Source organism: Acanthochromis polyacanthus, chromosome 6 (genome assembly GCF_021347895.1).
Source record: "Acanthochromis polyacanthus isolate Apoly-LR-REF ecotype Palm Island chromosome 6, KAUST_Apoly_ChrSc, whole genome shotgun sequence".
Classification (NCBI taxonomy): Eukaryota; Metazoa; Chordata; class Actinopteri; family Pomacentridae; genus Acanthochromis; species Acanthochromis polyacanthus.
The window spans coordinates 10473473-10501149 of record NC_067118.1 but is presented as its reverse complement, the minus strand read 5'-3'; the positions used below and the strand labels follow the sequence as shown (position 1 = coordinate 10501149).

The window sequence follows — 27677 nt, the reverse complement described above, 5'->3', positions numbered from 1 at the left end:
AAGGTTGTATGTTAGACACTGCTGAAAACACATTTAATCAATATTTTTGTTGTGTAGACTTCTGGAATTACACTAGTTATGTCACATTTAACAAACAGATAAAATTACAGAGACAAATACAGTTTTATCTGTTTAGAATTTTTTAAAATTAAAATAAATTTGTAAATGTATTTTAACAGTTAGTATATGTCAAAAAATGCCAGTATTCTGTAAGTAAAAGAAAGAAAAGAAACATGTTATGGTTAATCACAGTAACAGGTTAACAATGCTGTTTATATTATCCACAAATAAAAATTGTATCTATTTTTTGTAATTTCATCACTACATTTGGGTATTTAAAAAAGTGAATGAGAAGTGAGGAGGAAAATTTTTCCCCCAAATTTTTAAATGCCCAAATATGTTGATAAAACTACTGTGGCACTGTAACTGCATAAAAGTTTCAGAAAATTACAGATGTTGTTTTTACCTTTTATTCCCAAATGGTTAAATACTAAATATATATTACTACTTAAAGATAAAACAGGAGTATTACCTGCTACTTTAAATAACCATAAAATTTCATTTTTTTTTTATTTTGCATTGAGCAACCAAAATACCCAATTTTTTAAAATTACTAAAAAATACAAAATTATGCTTTACACCTTTAGTGTATAGTACCAACATTGACCTATTACTCTAAATAACCATTAAATTTAAATTTCTTTTTTTAAATGACAGAAAACAGTCTTTTGTTTACATGAACTAGCCGTTAAAATAGTTCTAATAATTTACAAATTTATTGTAATTTCACAATATAAATAGATGAAACTGTATGTATTTCACTGTATGTATTTCACTAACTTATTATGCATATTGTTGTTATTATTTCTAGGTATTTTCATCATTTTCACACATATAAATATTCATCATTAAAATCATTTTTATTTTTTTATACAATAAATAAATAGATTAAACTGTTCCTGGTTCTGTAATTTGATATTGATTTCAGTTAAGCTTCAATACTACTACTACTACTAATAATAATAATAATGATGATGATGTAATCTCGTGATGCTTTTCATTGTCCATTAAAAAAGTATGAACAAACAACTAAACTAGAGGAACAGCAGCTGTTTGAGCTTCAGTCATTCGTTCTAATTTGTGTTTAAAGAGGTTTTGCTGCCTCAGGTTGAGAGCAATTTGAGGATCTGTACCTCCTGTAATGTCTTTGTTTTTTGTTTGTGTGAAAACACCTTCCTTCCTCTCCTCCTCTTCATCCTCTTCCTCCTCCTCCTCCTCCTCTTCTTCATCCATCTTTTCTCCTCCTCCACCTCTGACCCTCTTATCATTCATCCTTCCCTCCTCTCATTTGGGTCTGCCCCCCTTTTCCTTCCTTCTCTTCCTCCTCCTATCTTTTCATTAATGCGCTGCCAACGGGGTGCCTTGGCGACAGGCTGCAAAAGCCGTCACCATGGCGACACATTATGGTCTGTGGTTGCCGAGGCATTCTGTCGGGAGGTTGGGGGGGTGTAAATGGATGCTGCATCCTTTACTGGCTCCCTGATGTAGCGGAGGTCAGACAATCAAATATTAAAGTCTGATGCATCTGTATGGGTTTTACTGTTACTGCACTCTATGGACTAAGCTATAAAGCTGTAAATTTATCATGACTGAATGTTTCATTTCACTCACTATCGAAAACTACTGATTAGTTTAGATCAGGTGAGAGAAGGTTTCATTTTAAATTTAACCACTTTGCTCTGAATTTAGCCACTTTAGGTAACATTTTAATGTTAACATAACAATGAAAAACACGTACCAATACATTTACAACCATAAATGTGATACGATAAGCCTTAATTCATGTCACAGTGGAGACATTTGCATTGTCAAGCCAGCAAAGGAGATGGTATAGCAAACATTGAAGAAATATCAGTACAAACATAAAAACAAACAAACAAATACACACAACTACTAGTTCAGATTGTCTTCATCCTCTGGATGTGGAAATAACAATATTACACTACTGGAGAAACATTAAAATTGCACAGATTTGTATGTAAGTAGAAAAAACAGTCATATTACACAGATTGTTCTATATGTAGGAAAACTGATTTTGCAGTGTGCACAAAATATCCACAATTCACAGCACTGAATGTGTTGCTATTGTACCAAAAAGAGGTCTCTGGATATCTCTGAAGATTGTCGAGATTCCGATGCATGTGGAAATGACAATACTGCACATATCAATGGAATTGTGCAGATTCTTTAAAATTAAAAATAAGCAACGATAAAGGAATGATCTCACCTTGATACACATTAAATAAAGAAAACAAATAGGACGAGTTTCTGGCAACAACAGGCAGCTGCAGACTAGCATGCCTTGGGAAACCTGCACATGTGGAGGTTGATGGTGGCTGATGGGGCTCCATTTTCATGTTTTCTATTGGAGTTATTTGTTTATGAGCCAGAAAAAGTTTTTTTTAAATGCAACCAAACTTTACATTTTCATCATGGCGCTTTCAATTTGATGCATTAAAGTGATCAAACAAACAATTTTCTTATTGCCGATGAAAAAAGCGCCCATCACCAGAACATATGCTGTCTTTTTGTCTTTATGTTTTTGTGGATGGTTTCCATAAAAAGTCGAAAGAATTCAAGAAGAACAAGGAAGGATTTCACCTCAATACACGTTAAAAAACCAACAACAAAAAAACAAGTATGACAGGTTTCTGACAGCAACAGACCCAGGAAACCTGCACATGTGGATGTGGATGGAGGTCTATTGGTTCTATTTTCATGTTTTCTATCGGTTTTATTTTTATATTAACATCATTTTTTATCATAATTATATTTATGTTCTTTAGAGAGGGAGCACGCTTGGGTTTGTCTATGCAACTAAACTTTGAATTTTTGACATTCATGGCAGTTATATTTTGGTGCATTAAAGTAAAATCATTGTGTGTCCATCACCATATGCTGTCTTTTTATCTTTACATTTTTGTGGACAGTTTACATAAACAGTGGGAAGAAATCAGAAAAAATAAAGTTTGGTGTCACTACATTAAAATAAATCTAATATTTCCTATTGCTGTCATTTGTTGGCGGACGAAAGCGTCACTGTGACCTGATTTATTCCATCTTACATCCTTTTGTTTTTTCCAACACTGGTTGCTTCATATTTTCTGTTGATGCAGCACTTTCTTCACATTGAGGTATTTCCTCATCAAATATAATTCAGAACACTGTGGAAATAAATCCCAGTTTTCCAAAGGGAAGGGAAGTTATACTAACACACCTACATAGAAGGAAATGGAAAACGGTGAGATTATTTAAAAGAAATTGTTACTGCGAGCTCCATCAACATCAATAAATCTCGACAAATATCTTTATAAATATTCATATTTAATGCTGTATAATTTACAGACGAATCAGAGACGACCAAGCAAGTATTTTTAAAAATTCAATGACAGAAATTTTTTTTTTCATTTATTTGATTTATGTCAAGTCTCATGAATGCAAAAGAAGAGAAAATAAAACCACACAACCACAACAACAACAACTAAAAAATACAAACCACAACTACAATCTAAAATAATGTCTGAAAACAAGTAGGATGAAGTTTAACTTTTTAAACATGTCTTCCTGTTTCCTGCTTGCTTTAAACTGTATATGCCTCTTGAGAAACCCCAATAACCCCTTGACTGTTCCACAATACTATATTTTCATGCATTTTTTGGGGTAAATTTTCTTAAATTGTTTCGTAGTTTTGCTCATTTTGAGATAATTGTGAACTTTGGGGCATTAAGACCCTGAGGACAAATGGAAACATGGCAGGACGGAGGTGAGGGAGGCTTTTGGCATTGAAATTTAATGTCTGTTGCATGCACACAAACACAATAACACACACAAACACACACACATGCCCATCGTTTTCTTAGTCCACACTGTTCAGCTTCCAACTCTGCTGGGCATGCTCATAAAAACACAGAAATCCTCCAAAACACACTAGAAATGCACTACAAACACCTTTGTTGCAGCTGCGCACATATATATATACACCACACATGCACATACACACATATATACATACATATATATATATATATATATATATATATATATATGAATAATTCAGATCGATCAGCAGGGTTCTCCTGAAGAGCGTTCATTTGCGTGAAGTCACCTACTAACACACTGCCTTAATAAGCGGAGTGTCTGGAGACGCTCACATGAACATTGGCAGGAATAAAGCTTCTCTCTAATGGAAGAGGCTGGAAGTGAGCAGTGATTCTGGTAACAAAGAGCTGCAAATCCTCCTTCCTCTGCCCCTCCTCTCCCTTGTTAATTTATTCTCCTCTCCTCCTTCTTGTATCCTTGTCCTCCTTTATTCTTCATCCTTCCTTTGCACATTTTCAGTTTGTGTGTGAAGCCAAAGTAAACAGACCTGAAGGAGTCTAGTCTTTTATCAATAAGGCCCGAGCTGTACATGGAGCATCATATCCATCCTCCATCAGTCTTGCGGCTCTTTGTTGTCGTGCTAATGCTATGGTAATGTGATGCTAATTGACCATTCACTCCATTGGCTGTGGCTGCGCCGATGTGAGCTGCATCACTGTTGTGTTGTGTCACAGCAGCATGAATTTGCACAGCGGAAAAAAACACAACAAAAGACAGGTTAGGAACAGTTAAAGATGTTATTATTAGGAGTAAATACGACATCGATTTAGCAGGACTGTCTCCACGTGGGAGGAGTGCGATGCGTGTTTGATCACAGCTGGCTTGCATCATTGATATTTTGCAGTGCAGAACTGTCATTAAACCTGCACCAAACCATCTGTCCACCTCCTGTTCAATCATCCGATCATTCATGAATAAGAGCTCAAGATACTTGAACACTCTCACTTGGGGAAGCAAGCAATTGAAGGGACCAGTCCATGATAACTATGGCCTCAGCCTTGGAGGTGCTGATTCTTACTCTGGTCACTTTAGATTTCGCAAAAAACACAAGTGAGCTGAAGATCAAAGTCTGATGAAGCCAACAGAGATACAGTGTTTACATAAAGCAGAGACAGAACTCTGAGATTCCTGAACCAGAAACGCAACTCAAATAGTTAAATAAAATCTATGGATGCTGTAGCTGCAAAACCTTTGGCTGCAGACCATGGCTGGTTTTATTTCTTCTGAATTTAGCCTACATGGTAACTTGTATGGTGTTACTTTCATATAGGTTGATGTGGATCATGGTAGTACTTCGCTAAGAAAAAGTTTGAAGGTACAGGACAGGATCATCAAGACTTGATAAATTATTTACAGTTCATGGAAACATCATGATTCCCAGTGTCTCAAACTCATAGAAAAAAACAACAAAAAGTGTGGTGAGGGATTAGACTGCAAGGAGTCCAACACTCACCAGAAACGTGTCTGACTTTCCGCCTACAATACCAACAATCTTGTATTCTCTGGATGTTTCAGGCCACAGAAGACAAATTGCATGTACATCCAAACGTTTAGCTTGATTTCACCAACATGCCTCCAAGAAGCAATATAAAATGAAACTAGAAATTCTATAACTGTGTACAAGACTGTATTGATCTGAATATAATCAATACAAACTATGTGAGTTTTCTCTTGTCATAGAATCTGAGCGTTGCTATGTGATATAGTTGTTATTCCTCTGCTGCATATTTAGTCGACACCAGCGGGGAAAAGAAACTCCTGATTTGTATCTCACTGTTTCTCTCCATCTATCCAGACCTTATCAGACGACCTGAGGTGCCACAAAGAAACACTCAGATTAATATATTTCACTCAGCAGATCTGCTCTTTTTCCACCTCAGTCTTTCAGTTTTTCACCTTGATGCCGTTTGTTCACATCCTCTTCATCGTCATTTCCATCTTCTCGCCATCTAACAACGCCGTCGTTACGTTAATGTGAACACAGCAGATAACTGTGTCTAAAAAGATGAGAGGATATACAGTCAGTGCATCTCTGGAAGCAGAAGAAAGGAGGCTTTTGTCTTACGTTTGACCAGAAAGTCCAAACTGACGTCATCTAATTGCTAAAGTCAAGAGCTGCAGTGATTCAGTGCTGCAGATGTTCTTTTAATGATTTCTCCCAAGGTGCCATTTCTGATTCAAGCATTGTGACATAATGCAGCAAAAATGACAGTTTAAGTCATCTGTACGCCTTTAATGAACAGCTTGTTGACCTCAAAAGGACAATCCCTCTTGTCATCATTTTGTTGATTCTTGCCTGTGTTTTAAACCTGTCAGCAGGTTTGGAGGTTCGGAGGTTTTTTTAAACTGAAATCAGAGAGTAAAAACTTTCTTCCCATAAAAAAAATACTCAAATTGATTGTTATCTAAATAGTTGACAAATAACTTAATAGTTGATAACTTTTTGATTAGTCAATTCTAATTAACAAACCTTAAACTAATAGTACTTCATAGCCAACATTGCAGAATCCGTTTGTTAACTTCATGACTTCCCTACTTGTGTGACTGCTACACTTCATTTTAGCATTCAGTGGTTTTAAAAAGTCAAAAGCAAAAGTAAAAGCCTGAAACTAAAGCATCCATCTTGACGTGGAGATGTTTTGGTTTTCTGCTTGTGCTCCTATTCCCCTTCACTCTCAGATTTGTTTCCTAATGATGATGTTTCCAACGTCAACTGACTAAAATCAAATTTTACTTCCCATTTTCTTGAAATTGCTGCCTGAGGCCAGAGAGGTAGCCATAGTGAAAGGTTTTATCTATTTAATGACAAGTCATGTTTGCTTTAACTTTGTGCAGCTTTTTCAAACACCTGCAGCTTTCTGTTTTAGGCAGCGATTGTTTTCCATCAGCGTCTGCATTTCTGGTACAAACAAAGGCTCATTTGAAAGTCAAATATCTGAAACACAGCAGCATTGTTTGCAGAGAAGTTAAAATATACTCGATTATGAAAATGCACGAAAACCAGCAGCAGCATGGTTTAAATTATAAGCAACTGGAAGAACAACACTCAGATTTATTCGATGTCTGTTCCTAAATCCAGGCTTTTGGGTGAGGCCGCAGCAGACAAAGGAGCTTTACGCTGGAAGTGTTGACAGCGAACCGGCTGATTATTTCCTAATTCGTTGCTGGCGGGGTCTTATGATGTTTTCTCAAAATATGTGTTAAAGTGTGAGCGAGTGTGGAAGCAGCGTGAGTGTGTCGTAATGAGCTGAGCAGACGAGGGATTTGGGAAAACACTGGTGTTGCTCTCGTCTTATCTGCCTCAAGACGCTTTACTCTGAAAACTGCTGCTGCATCCCGGTTATCAGAACGTAGCTGGTTGTCAAGTGTGACTAAGACGAAATGAGGTGGAACTTTACAAGCGCACATTTACATTGTTTTATTGAGCAAATGTCAAGATTGGAGCGGAGAAATCTCTTTGTTTTAATTCAGTTTGCTTATTGAAAAAAACAAAACAGACAAATGCAAAATTGATTAGTTTCCCGTCTTCTTAATGAGCTAATTTAAGAATTCGTGGAAGCTCTGCTGTACTGATTTGTTGTGTTTTGTTTGCAGCTATAGGAGGAATAGTGCCGTCTAATTATCTACACACACACTGGTTATGCAACCCATTGTGTGCTGCATTGTGGCGACTCTTGTGTGATGATGACTGTCCTGTTCTTTCATGCTCAGACTGGCCCTTCGCCTGCAAAAGGGAGAGAAAGTGTGAGTCTGCGGCATCGTGCACTTCAAATAAATCAATTTTCTCTCCAGAAATGTGCACGCTCTCCCCGTGCACACACACTAACACACTGTCTGACTCGGTATTCTGACAGTCGGATCTAATTTCTGCCCTCTGTGGATATTGTTTGCTGTAGTGTTTCAGGGACTACAAGGCGTTTTCTGCAGACTCTAATATTTATAAAAGTGATACTATTTACATTGCAGTGTCTTGGAAAGACAAAGCAAAGCAAGTGAGTAGGCTATGCTGGAGGCCTCATTTCATAACATGCAATTGAATACATTTTTTCCTAATTCAATTAGCAAGTTCTACCATTGACTCTACTTTGAGTTTGATGTGCTAAAATCATTTGATTTATCCCAAATGCAGCCTTATCAATCAATAACGGATTAGTTAGTCGCATGAAATGAAACCATTATTTAACATCCTGACTGCAGTCATGTGACATACTATATTTTATTTGCATATATCTTGTGATATCAGTTGCTACAGATTATTAGCTATCAGCTGAAACAGCACACTTTAGCGAGCTAAAATCATGTTTGCTATTGCCGCTAGCTATTTAGCTTCATGAGACACTTTCTTATGGATGCACTTTACTAGCTAAACGCCCACAATCCTCTTTGTACCCCATCATAGAAATCATTCAAGCGACTGCCTATAGGAGTCACTAAAGTCTTAAACAATAAGAGGTTAATCAAATGTAACATGTTAGAGTTCTTTTATTTTCTGTTTACTTTACTCTGTAATGCTACTAAGAATATCAAAATTGAGTTGCAGAGGAAAATTTTGAAAAAAAAAGTGTGACACTCAGTGCTAAAGAAGTAGTAAACCTAATTTTATCACTTTCTGTGAAATTCCAAAACCTGCTTAAAGAGACAAAATGTCATTTTAAGTTGATAGAATCCACTTAAATAAGCTGTGATGCCCAAAGCAGAAAGATAAGTGAGATTCTAATCGAAACAGTACTTTAACTACAGCTCAAATGCACTTTTTGCAGTGAATATAAGAATGGTTCAAAATGGCATCACTCATTGGTTTGTGGACTACTGTTTTACAGTTTGAAAAAAAATGTAACAACATTTGCTTTTAGTGAAAGTTACATGGACATCTTGGCAATCTGGTCCCACTGGTGCCTGTACAATGACTGAGGGTGAAGAAAAACGAGTGCTGAATGGGGTAACAGGATGATAGATGGACATAATTAAACAAATGTATATAGGAGTTACATGATGCTAGCCATGTTCCTTATTTGTCTTTAGTTCAAGTTTTCAACCACATGTCCTGCTAAAATATCCAAACTGGTTGCAGAAAAGTCAGTTTAAACTCCTAAATCATGATTAATGAATGAAAGCTTTTGAAGCACATTAACATATACATTTGTGGCTATAAATAGACTTCAGCTTGTAAAGGTTAAATCTGAGCTTCATCACATATCTTAAGAGCCCATTTCAAGGTCTCCTCCAATTTCAGGATTTCACGGTTGGTCAGTTCAGGTGAGTCTGAACAGCGAAAGCAAATCTGATTTCCGAGCCGCTTCCTCGCTTTCCTGGCTCCCATTTTCAGGGAACAATCTCATGTATTGTCAGTTAACCTGTGTGATGAGCTGTAACCTGAGCAGGCTGTTAAAACCCTTTCTATCTGGAAACCGTGTTGGCACATCGGAAAAAGAAAAGCTGTCGCACGCTTAGGAGCTCAGGAAGATTTCCATCAGTGGATTTGTTTCTGTTGTCTTTATTTTAGGTGTTTGACAGGCAGCAGTTTTTTCTTCCTTGTGTGCATTTTGCTCAAAAATAATTGCCACTATCCCATTTTTAGTCCAAGTTTCATCAGTATTTTCACTGTATTTAGTCATCTATTGTCAATTTTCTGCAGTTTCATCACGTGTCCTGGACTTTCCTGTTCTGTCCACCTCGTCAGCATTTTCCTCTGTCCTCCTCTGGGCTCTCCTGACTTTCCATCGGGGTTTTCATCAGGTCTGTCGATGCGTCACAGCTGGTTGAGCTGCAGATCAGATTGTTTTGGAAGGAGGAGATTTCATACCGCTGACTCTTCGTGCGTGACAGAGGAATGACAACAAATCTCTCTTTCACTCTCCTTTTATTCTCCCCCTCACTCTGCCATCATTGTTTTCATCTTTCCCTTTGTTGCCGACCATCTTTTCCACTTTCCCTCTCCGTCCTGCATCCATCGCTTCGGCCATTTTTAGCCTTGAAAATCCCCTTTTCATCGTCATTTCTACTAAATCCTCATCCATGAGCATTTTTTCTGCATTAACAATGTGGTTAAGGTGACAAACAGTGAAATAAATCCTGATAGAACCGTTGCTGTTGCTGGAAAGCCAGAGGAGATGGTAAGGAGCTGTTAAAGATGTCATCAGATAACATGAAAGTCAACCTGTTATTTTATCTGCTATGTAACTGGAGACCTGCAGGGACAGAAACATGAGAACAGAGCTCCGGTTCACAGCGTAAATAATGAAAATTTCCAAGCGTAGTTTTGCAAAAGCAAGAATAAAGTGTGTGAAAATAATCAAGTTTTATAGGAATTAAACAGAACCACATGAAGTATAGAAAAGCAGGTCTATCAAAATGGTTGTTTCCAGGGAATTTACTGGAAAAAGACAATGCAACCATCGATCTGCACAGAAATTTACTGATTCTAATTAAAGGGTTTTTGCTAGAAATGTCCTCCTTCAAACTTCATTTTGCACTTTCCGGTGCCAGCTCCCCTCTTCAGCAGTTAAACAGACAGCTCAGACGGCTCGTAACACGAAGCGACTCCCACACGTTTCAGCCTGACGAATATGAGTTTAGGCAGGCGTTTGACAAAGAGCGTCAGCGTTTTGTGGTTCAGGACGGGCAGGTATCTAATTACCAGTTATTATAGCAGTTTTATTTGCAGTTTGGAGCGAGTCGGTGGAGGTTCAGGCTCAGTCTCGTCTGCTGGAGCAACTGTTGGCTAATTTTTTGTTTCATGTCCTGCTTCATGATACCTGTCAAAAAATCAAGTAAAGCAGGTGCAAATGCATCAGTTTTAAATAATAAAGTCACAAGTATGCAGACGCAAAGACAAGAGGAGAATTAAAGGTATAAATAATAAAAACATTAATTATAAAAACTATGGTTGTTTTCAAGGTTGAGAGGTTTACAAGTCCCAAAAAAGAGTTATCTCATAATTTTTATGGCTTTTTTGAGAAAATATCAAGTTTTTCACCAACAGACTAGACCGGAAAAAGACTGAATTCTATTTAGCTACATCGGTTTTAGTATCCTGGTACTTAAAATGTGTTAAAAGCAGTATAATTGTAAGATTTTTTGCATTTTGTTGGCTTGCTTTTATGTCACATGACTTGCTATTTTCTTTTTCTTTGCAAACTAAAACTGCAACCAAATCCACTTTATGAATCGCCTTTTTCAGTTGCTGCTTGCTTTTGGTTGCACTACGAAACTTCTCAGTTAGTTTTAGGGAAAATATTACATTTTGGGCTAAACTGGACCTGTGCAAATGTTACCTGTAAAACCTTTCAAGGTTGTGAGGGTTACAAGTCCCAAAAAATGTGAATGTCTCACAATTTTTTTATGGCTTTGTTGAAGCAAGCATCAAGTTTTGCACCTCCAGACTGATATATGAACAATATTATTAAAGATATTCATCATTTTTTCAATTCCTGCATCATGCATCCACGTCTGCTGCGAAAAATACTTATTATTCGGACTCTTATAACATTTAAATTGAGACAAATTGACGTCTTCTTTGTCTTCTTTGTCTTGAAAGTCTCTTAACATCAGAATTTCACTCAAACTTCAACCTAAATTCACTATTTTCAACTCTAAGTGCTGCCTCCTGCATGTTTCCTCTTGCTGTCAGAAAGTCCTCACCTAAATTAAACAATGCATTATATTCATCTTTTCTTTCCACGGAAACTAAGTGCTGTTCAGCTGAAACCCAACAGTTCCGACATTTGTTCAGCCTCCAGCTGGAATCGATAGTTCCATTATCAGTCAGGTTATTGATCGGTGAGTTTAGAGCCATTAATGGACCGTTTGCATCCCGATAAACTGGTCTTAAAGTGGGTTAGAGGAGGGAGATGTAAAGTAAAATGTCGGTGAAAATAGTCCCAAAGAGCGGTGATGGAGGGCAGAGAGGATGATGGGATGGAAAGAGTGGAGGGAGGTTATCGGAGGGGAAAGTGACAGAAAGAGGAGAATGAAATCTGACAAATAAGCAAATACCCGTCATGCTGATGCTGCAACACCTGGACATGAGGAGGATTATTCAGAACATTCAGCGGTGCTTCTTCATGCTGCAGCATTTTAACTGTTTACTTTAGGGGGTAAAAAAGAGACAGTTTTCACATTTTAAATATTAATAAAAAATGACCAAACTATCATTTTTTATTGATAATTTTCCTATCTGCCTCTCTCACCTTTTTCTTGCATCCGTCCCCTCCGTTTCCTTTGTTGTCAGCGGTCGCGTTGCGGAGAGAGTGGCTTGTTTCCATGGAAACGGACTGAGCCAAATGAGCTTAGCTACTCGCACTGCAGTGTGTGTGTGTGTGTGTGTGTGTGTGTGTGTGTGTGTGTGTGTGTGTGTGTGTGTGTGTGTGTGTGTGTGTGTGTGTGTGTGTGTGTGTGTGTGTGTGTGTGTGTGTGTGTGTGTGTGTGTGTGTTGGTTGTAGCTGTAACGAGAAAGAAGCATGATGATGATTTATGAGAGTCTACCGCACTGGGCAGCTACTTGGAGGAGTCGAGGATGGTGTGTGTGTGTGTGTGTGTGTGTCTGTCTGTCTGTCTGTCTGTGTGTGTGTGTCTGTGTGTGTGTGTTTTTTGTGTGTGTGTGTCTGCTCTTACACTTGTACTTCCACCTCACCGTTGTACTTCCACGCTCTTATCAGTGTCGCTGTGGCGATTAGAATCACCATGGGAATGATCAACATCGCCATGGCGATGACATCCAGGGAGAGGAAGTGTGTAGATATCAAATACTAAATGTGTGTGTGTAAGTGTGTGTGTGTGTGTGTGTGTGTTAAATAAGGTTGAATTTCCTTGTTTTCATTGCGATTTAAGTCTTTAGAATTGATGGTAGCACAAATATAATTAGGAAACTCAAATTTGCAGCTCCTTTGGCAAAAAAGGCAAATTTTCCTGTGAAATTACCCACAAACGCACATCAAACACACAAGAACAGGAGAACCGGTTCATGATTCTGCTTATTACTGATAATAAATGTGGAAAACATTAGCATTAATGGAGTAAATTTGCTAAATGGTGATTATCATGACAATGTCAGGTAGTTTTGATATTTGTGGATGCGAATGAGCGAGTCGTGCTCACGGGTGCATTTTGACTTTCTGAGATATCTGCTCTCCTCTAAATGACTGAGATGAATCAACATAATCGAATCTCATGTAGTTGATTATGATCGTACATTACAGAGACGTTATCGGAGCTCATAGAGTGACTTTAGGAATAAATATTGCCATACCCTCACCACAAGTTGTCATTTGTTACACTCTCAGTTTTGGCTATTTTTTTTTCTAACCCACTGTGGACCCATTTTTCACTACAATATAAAGTCCTGCACCTCTATAGAAACAACAATCATGGCTAGAAGTAGAGGAACCTCAGAAATATATGTTGTGCATTGCAACAAAGTTATAATGGCATAACAAATAACATGACAAAGAAAGAAACTAAAGTTGAATTTCATTATATATTTTCAAAAAATGAAGAAAAAAATGGAACATTTTTTGCCCCTAGGTAGTACCAATAGTGGGAAAACACCGACATACTGTATAGACATTTTACAATTTACATTTTCTTATTTGTTTACATACTAGTCTCCTATCTGTTCGGTGTAAACACTGCCTGCTGTTCAACCTAGTTCCAACAAAAATTCATGTAATTGTTGATTATTTATTTTACAAAAAAAGAAAAAATGCTCACAGGTGTTTTCAGTACTGGAAGAAAAATACACATGTAGCTATTTATACATTTCATTTGTTTCCATATTTGTCTCCTCTTTATTCAGTGTAAAGACAGCCTACAGTTTAGCCAAAAAGTTCCTGAATTTTTTGATAATGTGACTGTTGGTTGCAGCTGAGTCATTAATGGCTCCACGGTTGAGTTGAATAATGCAGATTTTTTTTATTTTTTACAGAATCTGATTAAAGCAAGCTGTAAATTTTTGGGGCAAATTTTTAAATGAGACATATACAATAAAGTGGTTTTGATTATTTAAGCATAGATGAGTAGTTCAAGGACCATCAAAATCCAGCAGTTCTCTCAGTTCTTTCCTAATAAATGGTATAATTTTGCAGATTTTGCAAAGACAACAAGCGTTTCAAGTCTTTAGAGGGTGAAAAATGTTAAACTGAATTTTAATGGAGAATCTTTATATAGAAGTCTGCTTTAGTCCAATGCTCAGCTTAATCGGTGTCTGAGGAAATCTTGCGAGGTAATTTTGAGCTTCAGACAGACAGGCAGCAGCTGTTTCCTGTCTGTAAGCTAAACTAGGAACTTCTCTGCCAGCTCTAGCTTTAAATTCTGACTTTAAAGTGGTGTCAGTCTTCATGCCACATCAAGAAAGTGAATCAGCACCTCTCCCAAAGTGTCAAACTTTTCCTTAAAGAGTATAAATGGGTGAGAAATGTCAAGAATCCAAAGCATCGAGGAAAACCTGCATTTCTTTAGTGTTGCCTTTGAGATCGTGGAAACAGAGAAATTGCCTTTTTTGGTTTGTTTTTTTTGAGTGCAGTGATGTCTTGCTAGATGGAAAAGTGTGAAACGATTTATTATTTTCTAGTGTTGGAGGTTGAGATTGTGTCTCTGCTCAGAGGTAAAGGTGAAATCACAGCGTGGCCAGTTGTAGCTTTCTGAACAACTTGTAATAGAAGTCCGTGGAGTCAGAGAAAAGCAGCTAAAAATTCTCATTTGGGTGTCTTTTTGGATGAAAAATTACATTTAAGCTTATACTGATGCACTGATTTACAGACCAAGACAAAAAATGGAGTATTTTTTTATGAAATAGAGCTGCTTTTTCCATTTCAAATTGTCTTTCTCTATGATTTAAATTATGCATGTTTACGATGATTCCTCAAGATTTAAGGTTGTAAAATGAGGAAAATAATGAAAAATGAAAATCCAAGACCATTTGGGGGCTTAAATAAATCGACAAAGATGAAAAACGATGTCTTGGAAAACCATTTTGTTGAACAGAGTCCACTCCTGCGTGTGTATTTGTCATTACACAACTTTAAATTGCATCTCAGCTCATCTTTCGCTCCTTCTGACTGAATACATTGTTTGTTTCATCAAAGCTGCTCGCGGTCGACGTCCAACTAACAAGACTTTTTGTGTCTTTTGCTGCAGAACTCCCAGAAGAAACGAGGAGCGCGACCCAACAACAAACCTGACAAGAAGCTCGGCCCGCAGGTAAAACACAAACACACACAATCTCACAGTGCTGCTGTTTGTTCCAATAGACGCATCAGTTAATCAATAAGCGAAACAAAATGCTGCTTCAGCAACCAGAGACTCTTAAACCTGCAGAGATCAAAGCAGCATGTTAGCAAATAGTGTGTCGAGCTGAAACACCTGCAGAAATTAGATTCTTATTTTTTTCAAAGAGTTTACTAAATATTAACAGTTTCTTGATTATTATCCTCATTATTACAAGTCAGAAGCTCTCACATCTGGATTATTTAGACTTGTCAGTGTTTCTATGTTCCTATCCAGCTGACAGTAACGGCTAAAAATATGAAATATAGATGATAGATGTCACCATATTTCTGCTGTAACTTCCAGTTTCAGTCTGGCCTCAGGCGGTTGTCACCTCTCCGGAAATGTAATCTCATGTTACATTTAGGTGAACTGTGACTTTCCTCCCCCCTGGAGTCAGTGGGTAAAACAGAGCAGAATTCAGTTTGAACCCGCAATATCTTTATTGATTTTGACACCAGTGAACACAGACCTGTGCATGTTTGCATCTATGTGCAGACAGAATCTCCATCTGCAGTGCAACAACCAGAAAACTCACACAAACACATTTAATCCTCCTAAAAAAGGAACATATTTTCAAGAATAAAGGTTGAGGACTGTTACGTTCGGGTGACATTTAAGTTTTTATAACAAACATGTTCTTTGATTTCAGCCCCCGTGAACATTGTCACACTTATATAAATATGCTGTATAGTGTTTAGGAGCTTAGTCTACGGTTCATATTATTAACAATAAATGGAGCCAGAGGAACATTTCTGCAGCCCAGGTGTTAGCAGTGAAGCTACATCTCTATTATAAACACATGGAGGTTTCATGTGTTGCTTTTGCTTGTTTCCATCCACTCTGCTTCTGTGATTTTCAGCAATCTGCAGCCCAGAGCTTTCTATTTACTTCTTGTATGATTTTACAATTTCCTTCCTCTTACAAAATATATTCCACTATAGAGGTTAACCCTCACAAAACCCACCAGCAGGTTTGAAATGCATAATTTCATTTTTTAAAAATCTCAAAAATGTTCACCATTTATCGGGTTGATCATGCAAAAAAACAAAATAATTGTTGGATTTTTAGCTTTCTGAAGATCATTCAACTACTTATGTGTGATCTACTGTTGGAAAAGAACCAAATCTTACCCTAAAATTGTGACGTTTCATCAAAATCAGTTCATTCTGCGTGTCTAGTTTTTAAAAATTCACCTAAATGAAACCATTCATATTAACCAATTTCAGCTAAAAACAAAAACTTCTGCACTTCTTGACAGAAAGAAAGAAATCTAATCAGTTTTTTTTTTAATTTATATATTTATTTTGCAGTTAAAACAATTAGCCTAAAGTGAGTAAAATTGTGACAGGAGCATGAAAACATGCAGATGATCGAGGGGGTTTAGAGGGTTAATGAAGTGAAATGTCTACAGAGAGCTATAAAAATACAACTATATACATTTACTCTGAAAGAGAACTCATGTCTTATATTTATACCAGTTAGAAGTCAACACTTTGGGCTTGAATGAGTGTCTTCAGTGAGATTTGAGATTAAAAATGTTACAGAAGCAAAAAAAAAATAAATGCAGAAACTGTTCAGGGAATTCATTAAAAAAAACTGGAAGTTTTACAATTTTTTTATAAATAGTTTTATGATGAAACAAAAAGTATTTGATTCATTTCATACATTATGGCATGTGAGGAGAGCATTGTTCTGCTCCTATCCTGATGTCTCAGAGAATATTTAGCCTGTTTAATAAGAAAGTACCGCAAAAATGCAAATCTTGGTCTGTCTTTTTTGTTAGCAGTTTAATCGAGAGATAGAATGGAGATCAAAACCAATTGAAAGTAATAAAAAACAGCAAAAAATCTAAATATAGAGCAAAAAAACAATCATTAGAAAGCATTAACATGATCAGTTTATCAGCTAAAACTAGGGCAACCCTGTTTCTGTACATACAAGGTTAGTTCTAACTTTTTCCAGCTGTTGCATTCTTTCTGCTTTGAACATAAACTGGGTTATTCCCTCTTATCTTTACTCTTCTTTATTCCATCTGCTTCTGCAGGTGTTTCTACTTACTGTAATCTCTGCATACCAAGTTTTTCTTTACTTTAGGATTACAGATCGGCCTCAACATTACACTTGAAGTCTCCACCTCCTTTTCATTTTTAACTCTCATGTGAGCATTTTTTCCAGCTTTTTTCTGACCAAACTCTCCTCATTAGTCGTCCAAAGCTCCTAAAAAGTTCAATCGCTGCAGTAAAAGCTCTTTCGGCTTGTGTGAGAAAGTCGCTGGGAGTCAGAAGTGTTTGTACAACAACAAAGAACACAGATACAGAAGAAAAAGCTGTCAGAAGACGAGAAGCTTCGCTCTCTCCGGCTGCTAACAGGAGCTCAGTCTGTCCTTCCAAACCACACACCATAAATGGCTGTAAATTCGTCGGCCCTCGCCTTGGTTAATGTGGCTGGAAATGCTCCACGGGCCGTAAAACAAACAGAGCCGCTGCTGAGGAACGACTGGGTCAGCTCAGGGCAGCAGCAGATACCACTGGGTTTAGGAATAAATAGAAGAGTTACCCACCAAGAAAACTTGAACTTACATTATTATACATAGATTCAGTTAGTCGGCGTTTCAAGTTTAAAGCTGCATTGATTGTTTTTTGGCCACTAGAGGGAAGAAAAACATCACAGAAAGTGCCCACTAGTGGGCGACTCCACTGGCTCCAAAAAGTAGCCATGGTGTTCCTTTTTAAAAATTCTAGTCCCATTTATAGTAGAATAGATGATAGGGTGTGCTTTAGCCTCAGTTGTTTTGAATTGCACATGCATAGGAAGAAAACACCTCATGCTACAGCTTTCTTTACTGCTTAATATGAAAAAGAAAACTTGCATGTTTCTCATTTTGTGTCATTTTGAATGAGTAATCTATGAGAGACGTTTGTATAACAGAACCTAATTTACTCTTATTTCATGTTTTTTTTCTTTTATTTACAAGATACAGTTTGTTGACACGCTGCTTTCACACGTACAGCAAAATGAACAAGAAACAGGAGAGAAAGTGCAATTGCACAAATGAAATGCCCATTGTAGGGCTGCAAAATTGCTGGAATAAGATAAGATAAACCTTTATTAATTACAAAATTGTTTTGCCAGATGTTGCCCAGAAAAGAAAATTACATACCATGAGAAATACTGACCCAATACACAACTGGAAACAAAAATCAGTAAACTGAAATAAGACTAGAATAGATCAAATATTGCTGCTAGGTTGTAAAGTATCACACAGGATAATGAAATACTGCAAAGGACATTGAAATGTTACATATTACAATGAAAATCATCCAAATTAGAGGACATTTGGGCTTCAACATTTTTTAAAATTAACCTTCTCTTACAATTTTCTGCTCCATATTCATCAATAATAGGTAACAAACTATCAAATTCTTGATTGCACATCAATGGTACCCTTTTTATTCCATGTTGTATTTGTTGTTTGCTAATCCTGTTCTAATCACAGTAACAGGATTGCTAATCTGTGCTAATGTTATCTTTTTCTCATCAATAGAAGCTAGATATTTAGCTAGCTGTTACTGCTGACCAAGAGAACAAACTCACTGTTGGAAGAAAAAGTAAAATAATTTGTCCTATCCTGATAATATGCCAGGGTTGCATGAGGTAGAGTGAGAGATTCAATCAAGGCTGACAATGTTCTGAAAGTATGAAAAACAGAAGAGAGGACATAGCTTTGTTCGACCCATTCTTTTGGAAAACTGTTTGATGATATCAAGTGAAGCGTTTCATGTGATTCACTGTTTTCTTTTTCTACCAGCTATAAAGGTTATGCTAACAGGGTTGTTGTGGGACACACGTTCCATGTATAATAATTATAATTTAAAATATTATGTTGATAAAGAAATATTCCAACAATTACAAGAGACATCAATGATGAAAATGAAACCAAAAAAGGACATTTGAATTTCATTTTAGCTGTTTTATTTGAGATTTGATTTGGTCATCGGGGGTTGGACAAGAGAAAAATGACATTTTAGGAGGAACCCCAGACTTATTTGGTATTAAAAATACTTTCAAACATTCTTTTCTCCTAGTTTTCTTTAGATTTGGTCTCAGGATTTGTACATTTACACAACAACTGCATGTTTTGGTACTTTTTATATGGATTATTTGAAATTTGATGGGTGGAACGTAAAATGTCCTCCAATTGTGGAATGACACATGTAGAGTCTGTGGTTTATTTTACTTCATTATACATCATCACGTTGTTGTTTTGGCTAACATGCTAGAAAATTTTCACCTTCTTCCACGTCCAACAAACTTAGCATTTGTTTCTGTTAAATATTCCTCTACTGTTGGATGCTGGACTTAAACGATAATATTATCCTTTTTTTTTTAACTGTCTACACTCACCAATTTTCCTCTGCAGCCTTTTCTGGTCAGATATGATGGTTTAGTTGGTAATATTTAAACATACTTTACCTTTACTCTTCAGCAGGTACCTGTATTTGCTCCTTCAGTAACTGCAGTAGTGCTTGGTAAGCTACTTTAGTCTTCCAGCTCTTTATTTATTCTTTATTCCAGTAAGTTCTTAAATAATCTTTTGGGATGACGACATCTGAGGAAAAACCACTAATGAGTGTTCACTGGCCGTTCTCTGTTTCTTTTTGTGCTTCTTTTTTCTGCTTTTTGGAAAAACCTAACAAGGAACAACCACAGAGTGACTCGACCTCACCATCTGGTTAGTCAAACAGACCTGTATCATTATTTTAAATAGAATACAAAACCTGGTTCATCCCAGTTGAGTCGCTGTACTGTCGTGGATTGAGTGAGGCTTTTGACCAGCTGGTGGTTTTAGTGACCAGGAATGATGTGAAAACACTGGAACTGTATCACATGCTTCACCCGTGACCTCTAACATCATCAGAGTTTAACTTGAGCATCTCTGCATGAGGAGACGGGATCGGGCAGCTGTTGTCTGTGTTCTCCTGCATTTATCCTCGTGTCGGCAGCTTTGACCAACTCTGAGTGAATCTGTCCTGTCAGGTTGTCTGTCTGTCTCTGTATGACCTCTGGACCAGGACAGACTGAACTCATCTGTTTGTGTTTTACCAGAAAACAACAGTTCAGATGCTTCTCTTCTTATGATTAGGGAATAGGCCCATGTCTCTTTGTCTCTCATCATTTGTGCATTTTCATTTTCCTTCCTTATTCTGTTTAAATGTTCTCAGATCACACAATTAAGACATATTTTTCCTGTTTTTTTTTTAAACTTTTCTGTCAACCACAGATGATCATATTTTAATACATTTATATGTTTGATGTATTGTCGTGGCATATTTACCCTCAAAAGCCTGAGGGGAATCTTTATTTTTCTGGCATTATGTCAAAATTGACCTGCCTGTTTTGTCTTTTTGGTTTTTTGTTGCTGTATGTAAGCTGCTGAACATTTGAATTACCCTCTGGCTTACTAAAGTATCTATCTATCTATCTATCTATCTATCTATCTATCTATCTATCTGTCTATCTGTCTATCTGTCTGTCTGTCTGTCTGTCTGTCTGTCTGTCTGTCTATCTGTCTATAAAATAAAAGTACATTACCTTTAGAATGTCAAAGCTACTATGCCATAAATCAAAAAAGGTTGAATTTCCTGTTTATTTGTTTTGCAAAAGTAGAAAAGCTAAAGTAGCTCTTTGCACAAAATCATACGATTCTTTCTGTTTCTACCTGATAAATGGTGTAACTGTGGAATATTTTGTGCAGCTCTACATACTATAGATATTTTACGGCTTATATTTTTAATTTGTTTGTGTGGTGTCTCGATCCTACACTACCTGCAGTTCAGCCGAGAAATCTCTGAATTTTTTACAGGTTTAGTTGAGTCACTAATAGCTGATCAGCTTGTTTTTTGTGTTTTTTGTCTAGTTACAGGCAAAAAAAAATTGACAAAATGTGCAATAAAGTGATGAAATGTACAAATTTTATTCTCGGATTTTCTTATTTTTCCAAATGAAACGAAACTAAAAATCAAAATGTTGAAATATTTTAGGCTGCTCAGTGGAGTAGTGGTTAGCACTTTCGCCTTGCAGCAAGAAGATCCCTGGTTCAAATCCCGGCCTGGGCCTGGGATCTTTCTGCATGGAGTTTGCATGTTCTCCCTGTACATGCGTGGGTTTTCTCCGGGCACTCCGGCTTCCTCCCACAGTCCAAAAATATGCTGAGGTTAATTGGTTACTCTAAATTGTCCGTAGGTGTGAATGTGAGTATGATTGTTTGTCTGTATATGTAGCCCTGTGACAGACTGGTGACCTGTCCAGGGTGTCCCCTGCCTTCACCCGAGTCAGCTGGGATAGGCTCCAGCACCCCCTGTGACCCTAGTGAGGATAAAGCGGTGTATAGAGGATGGATGGATGAAATGTTTGAAATTCAGTGATCCATCTTGTTTTTACAGATTCTTGTATCTATGAAAAATGTTTGTCATTTTGGGGTCTTTTTATTAAAATAAGACACCGTTTAAACCTGTTCTCTGGTGAGTTTTGCGGGCTCAGAGGAGAAACTGAATAGATTTATTTTGTGCACAAGTTTGAAGAGAAAAGTACTTTAATTTCTGGTTAAAAGTGTTGATATTATGAATCCTGGAGGTCTGCATTATTCACAGAGGAGCAGGTTTATTACAGCCTCAGTGGCATTCATCTAGTTGCTCAGATAGTTGATTGTTTTTCAGGTAATTGATTCATCTGTGGCTGATTTGACACTCAGGTGATGTCGTTGCCTTTTGGGCTTTGTGTGATGCCTTTTAAAGGGTTGGCCTTCCTGTGATGCAGCAGTTTGTGTTTTTTGGAGTTTTTTGCATCGCTGTCGCCTCATCACTCTTTTTTCATTCTGCAGGAGGACAGTTCGGACCTGAAGTGTCAGCTCCACTTTGCCAAAGAGGAATCAGCGCTGATGTGCAAGAAGCTGACCAAGCTGGTGAAGGACAGCGAGGCCATGAAGGAGGAGCTGACCAAGTACCGCTCGCTTTACGGGGACGTCAACGCCTCGCTCACCGTGGAGGAGGTGAGTTTAGCAGATTTGCTTTGTCTCTGTCACACATTGATTCATGTGACAATATAGAGACGACTGAACAAGAACATGAGAGATTTAAAAGCTCTGAACTCCTAACATTTTGATTTCACTTCATTAAAGCTCTGGTACATCCAGTCCGTGCAGCCACTTTTACCCTTTTAGAGGCCTGAAATTGTGCAAGAGTTGCAGTTTGGCATCACTAACCACCACACCAAAACAATGCCCAGTTTCTGCAGAAGGAAAACACAGATTTTCCTTTGTTTTCTTACCATTTAAATTTTAATTATTTAATGCTGAGGGCTGTAAAATGGTTGTTCCCATATAAAAAACCCTCAAAGGCGCATGTTTTCTCTGGGAATAAGAAGAAAAAACCTGAGAAAACACTGTTTAAGCCATTTTGCTGATGCAGAAAACTAACGTTTAACTAAGCAAAATGCAGTCAGTGATTTCTTCTCTTATAATCAGTTGTTACAGTTTTGGTTTTACAGTCATTAATGTGATATTTTAGTACTTCCACATTCAGTTCAGTTCCTGATTTTTGTCACTTCACTGTTAATCATATATAAGTCAATTTTGCCTTGGTATTTGTCTAAGAAGTTTTTTTTTTTAACAGAAATTATTTTGTAGAAACGGTTTATTTTTGGTGAATTTTACATGAGATTTTAGATTTTAGATTTTTAGATTTTTTCAGATTTTAGTTATTTTGATGAATTATTACAGTTTCAGGTTTAGATTTAATTTTCCAAATGGAACTGCACATCAGACACAGAGAGCTGAATGTCAGACAATTCTTTCTGTTTCTATCTGATAATTTGCACATTTTTAACATTTAATGCAGCATGACAAAATTGCATTGCCATAAATCTTACAAATAGAAAAATGGCAGTTGAATTTGTTGCATAATTTATTGTATATAAATTGCTAAAACCTTTTGTCAAGTCCTCACAGGTTACACAAACACTGAGTAAAAGACTGATAGTACATACTGCAGATAATTTGCTACTTTTATTTGAACTTGTTTGCTTTCTTGCCTCTATCTGCTCTGTGCATACACGGCCTGCAGCTCAGCCAAGAAGTCTAATAATAATAGCAAAAAAGTAGTGTGCCAAAATCATGAACAAATAAAAGACAAAAGTCACATTTATTTCATTATTTATCGTACCACAATTGAAAAAAATCAGGAAACCAACACATTCAACAGTTTTTCATATCATCACAGGTGGAAAAAAACTACTGTGACTCTGCATACTTTAGATATTTTACTACTTACTTACTATCTTTGATTTGTTTGCATGCTTTTTTCTGTCTGTTCTGTGTAAAATAACTTTTTTTTTTCCAGATGTACTTGCACATAAGTTCAAGGAGCATTTAAAAGTTTAATAATGTGCATTTAAATATCATCTTTCCTCACCTCACCCAGGTTGCCGACTCCCCCCACACCCGGGAGGCGGAGATCCGAGTCCACCTGAAGCTGGTGGAGGAGGAGGCCAACCTGCTGAGTCGGCGTATCGTGGAGCTGGAGGTGGAGAACCGAGGACTCCGAGCCGAGATGGACGACATGAAGGGGCCACAAGGTAGGTTATTATCTCCATCAGTTGTTACTGGGATTCATTTCTCCGAAACATGAAGTCTTGTGCAGGTGGGAATCAGCAGGTCACCTCAGCAAATGGACCATCAGCAAATATGAGGTTAACCCTCCTAAAAACCCCTGAGCGGTTACAGTCACATTTTTAACTTCTCTGTGGGCTCCTTTTATAATTTTGAACTGAAGAAGTGATTCTCACCTCTAAAACTGAGCCAGGCTTTCCTTTTGTTGACATTTATTCAGCAATTGTCTGGTATCCTCAGTGTATACCTGATGGTAAATTGAGGTAAATGATGCATATCAATGAAAGCAAAGCCTGATCACAGAGTAAATGCAAATCCATAGAATTCATAGTGGTTTTTAAGAAAGCATTGTGAACAGAAAATTGAAGTTGCTTTCAAACTATTGGAGTGTAGTTTGTGTGGTTTCTAATTTTTCAGACATGTTCTGGATATTTACTTATTTTCTTACTTTTTCTTTATTTCTTATTTTTCATTATATAGTATCAATTCTTATTTCAAAAGTTATTCTCTCTAACTTTATCCTCTTTTGCTGTGTTTTCACCTCCAGACGGTCCTCAGGAGCTGGCCGGTGTGGGCGGGGCTCTAGGGGTGGGGCTTGGCCTGACAGGCGGGGCCATGGTCCTCGGGGGAGGAGCCTCATCTGAAAACGTCATGGAGCTCCAGAGACACCTGCAGTTTGTGGAGGAGGAGGCGGAGCTGCTGAGGAGGTCCCTGATCGAGATGGAGGAGCAGAACAAGCTGCTGATGAACGAGATCAACCGCTACAAGTCCGAGCTGCCACCACCGGCCTCCGCTCTGACTTCCAACTCGCTGATGTCGCTGACGGACGGGCTGCTGAACGACAGCCCGGTCCACTCCATCCAGGAAGCGGCGGTGCTCATCAGCACCGACACGCCGGCCCCTGAGGAGGAGCTGCGACTGGCCAGGCTCCAGATCGGAGAGCTGAGCGGGAAGGTGAAGAAGCTACAGTACGAGAACCGAGTGCTCCTGTCCAACCTGCAGCGCTGCGACCTGGCCTCCTACCACACACCTTCATCCTCCTCCTCATCCTCACTCAGACTGGCTCTGGAGACGGACGCCGAGGCCGGAGACTCAGCAGAGTGCCTCCCAACCAGGTCAGCTTAGGCTTTCTTTTCCTTCTGCAACTTCTTTGGGTGAAACTGTGGATGTTTCTCTACTGATGACTCTTCAGTAAAAGTGGATTTAATAATAAATCAACAATAATTCAATAATAGTTCACAAATGAAAACATGAAGTGAAGCCCAAACTGTTGATTTCTAATGGAGAGAATTAAAAGACGTGACTCATCCCCCAGGGTTGTTGCATAAAATCCCCCCCCAAAAAAACAATTATAAAACCACGTTGGAACCAGAGAGGCTTTTTTTTAAAAAAATGTGCTTTAAATCTTTTCCTCACCTTCAACTGTTAGGAATATGCTTACAAAAAAAATCATTGAAATATTTTTTCCTTTAGTAATGTTTAGGGAAATATATTTGATTCTAGTGCTAGAAATTTGTTTTTATTTATTTTGAAAAAATACACCTTTCAAGACTTCCTCCTCTGAGCTTCCAGCACTTTCAGGACATTTTATTTTGCTCCAGTCGTGTTTCGGCTCATTTTTCAATGCAATATGATTTTTGTTTCTATGCAAAACAGCAAAAAATTAAAAAAAAAAATGGTTAGAGGTAAAGAGAACTGTCAGATATTGTAAAAAATGTCTGAATTATTGCTAATGGTGTTATGAATACAATATAGAGCCATGATTGTTGTTGATTAATCCCATGAAATCAATACCTGACGTGGTATTTTACTGATGTCAGTCTAATATTTGCCCTCATTTGGTTTAAAAAAAACAAACAGCTGTGGAATAGAATAGAATAGACAGCCCGATCTCACGGGGATTCGTGAAACTGTCACGTAAGTTTTAGTTTCGGTTTCGTGTGCACCAACACGATTTCGTCATGTTTTTCGTGCCGCTCACCACGAAATGCGCACCAATGTATTTTAAACGGCGGACTTTTCGTGCCACTCAGAACGTATTTCAAAAGAATGTGTATATTATATTTTTAATGTAAAACCGTGGCGAATCCAACGCTATATTTTGCATGACATCGTCCCTAAACATAACCCTAACCATAACCCTAACCATAACCTAACCATAAGCCGGTGGTACACTTACCAATTTGCATAGGAATTTCAAGAATGTCCGGCGGCCGGCGGCCGCAAACGCGATCACACAAGCAGTATACGCCGATGGACAGCTTAGATCGTCATGAATCCGCCGGTATAAACCACATTCAGATGTGATTACCACAGCGAAAAACATTTCGTGGTGAGCGGCACGAAAAACATGACGAAATCGTGTTGGTGCGCACGAAACCGAAACTAAAACTTACGTGACAGTTTCACGAATCCCCGTGAGACCGGGTTGGAATAGAATAGAATAGAATAGAATAGAATATTAAATAAATTGCTTTATATTTATTTTTGGAGAAACATTTTGACACTTCAGAACTTAGATCAGACTTATTAGCTGGTTTTTGGGGGCCCAGCTCGTCATAAATAACTTTTTTCTTTTTCCCTTTTGCAACCAAATACTTCATATTAAAAGTATTCTCTCTGTTGTATTATTGACCCTATAGTGACCTGCAGCTGCATATGCTTCAGAAAATATCACGAGTTGACTAAATGTGAGCTCAAAGGTGGGACTTTTCAGGACAGCTTTCAGATGATTTGATCTGCTTGTCCAGGATTGCAGATTCTGAATGAATGACATGATGAGGAATATCAGTGAAAATTTCAGGCTTTTATCTGAAATACTTCCTGAATTACAGTTGTTTAAACAGCCTCAAATTTCAGTGTGCAACAAAACAAGCTTTTTTTTTGTCTCAGAGAGTTTTTTTTAATAAATAATACTACAATTTTACAGTTGCCATTTCAAATATTCATAGTTTATGATTAAAACGGTGGTGCAGCAGACAGACCTTTTATGTTTGGAGATGGAATAAACCTGCAAAAAAGAAACTGAAGCGTTGATGTAAAAGAGATACATGTCTGAACTGAGTTTCCTAACAATTTAATAGTTTAGATATTTAACAGAACTTGTGGCTGTGAAAGATTTTAGTGCTTCTATCTGCATCTTATATCTCGACTCAATGATACAGACTTGAGAAACAATAATCACTCCGTCATCCTTTGCAAGTGGAGTTTTACACACATTTGTCGTTTTCATAGCATCCAAACCTCACCTATTACAGCCATTGTGGATGATAAATAGTTAAAAAAAAGTTCTATGTGTTTTTGTGTCAGCCCGCCACACCGTAAAGAGCCGGTTGGAGGCGAGAACGACACCCTCGAGATGAAGGACCAAAGAAGGAAGGTGGAGGACAACGCTGACGCTTTGCTTACCGGGCGCTTGGGGCAGAAGGACCATGATGCCTTGCTGGCCATGAGGGACCAGGCTCGCTTGGTTTCCACGGCGATACAGCTCCTGACCTCCCCAGAGTCCAACTGCCTCTCGTCCTCGCCCTCCATCTATCACAAGGTGTGCAGCAACGAGGCGGCAGAGCCGTGTGACCTGGAGAAGCCTCAGCCTCACGGCCAGGTAACCACCTCTTATTGGTCCGTTTTCTGTCAGGTCAGACCTTCACTTTTACAAACTTAAAGAATATTTAGCACCTTTTAAGCCTTAAATTTGCATAAATACTGTATGAAGTTTTGTGTGTGAGGTTCCTGTGGATGAACAAGTTTACTAAACAGTGTTGGTAATAGGAATTTATCCTTCACATGATAATAAATATGCAAATAT

At 37.8% G+C, this 27677-nt stretch overlaps 1 protein-coding gene and 1 long non-coding RNA gene across 3 annotated transcripts in view; one reads left to right on the top strand and one right to left on the bottom strand.

The window, feature by feature from the left end:
- soga1 (suppressor of glucose, autophagy associated 1) overlaps positions 1 to 27677 on the top strand; it is a 155662-nt gene that overhangs the window by 88254 nt on the left and 39731 nt on the right. For both annotated transcript variants that reach the window (XM_022207665.2, XM_022207664.2), the window contains exons 5-9: positions 15073 to 15135; positions 22085 to 22252; positions 23682 to 23835; positions 24417 to 24984; positions 27179 to 27473. In XM_022207665.2, coding sequence (XP_022063357.2) covers positions 15073 to 15135; positions 22085 to 22252; positions 23682 to 23835; positions 24417 to 24984; positions 27179 to 27473 — 1248 coding nt within the window. The remainder of the gene's footprint in view (positions 1 to 15072; positions 15136 to 22084; positions 22253 to 23681; positions 23836 to 24416; positions 24985 to 27178; positions 27474 to 27677) is intronic.
- LOC127534354 (uncharacterized) lies at positions 6048 to 12253 on the bottom strand. Its single transcript, XR_007942460.1, has 3 exons — positions 12129 to 12253; positions 11935 to 12026; positions 6048 to 7663 (listed from the first exon to the last, which is right to left on the bottom strand). It is a non-coding gene; the product is annotated as an uncharacterized LOC127534354 (long non-coding RNA).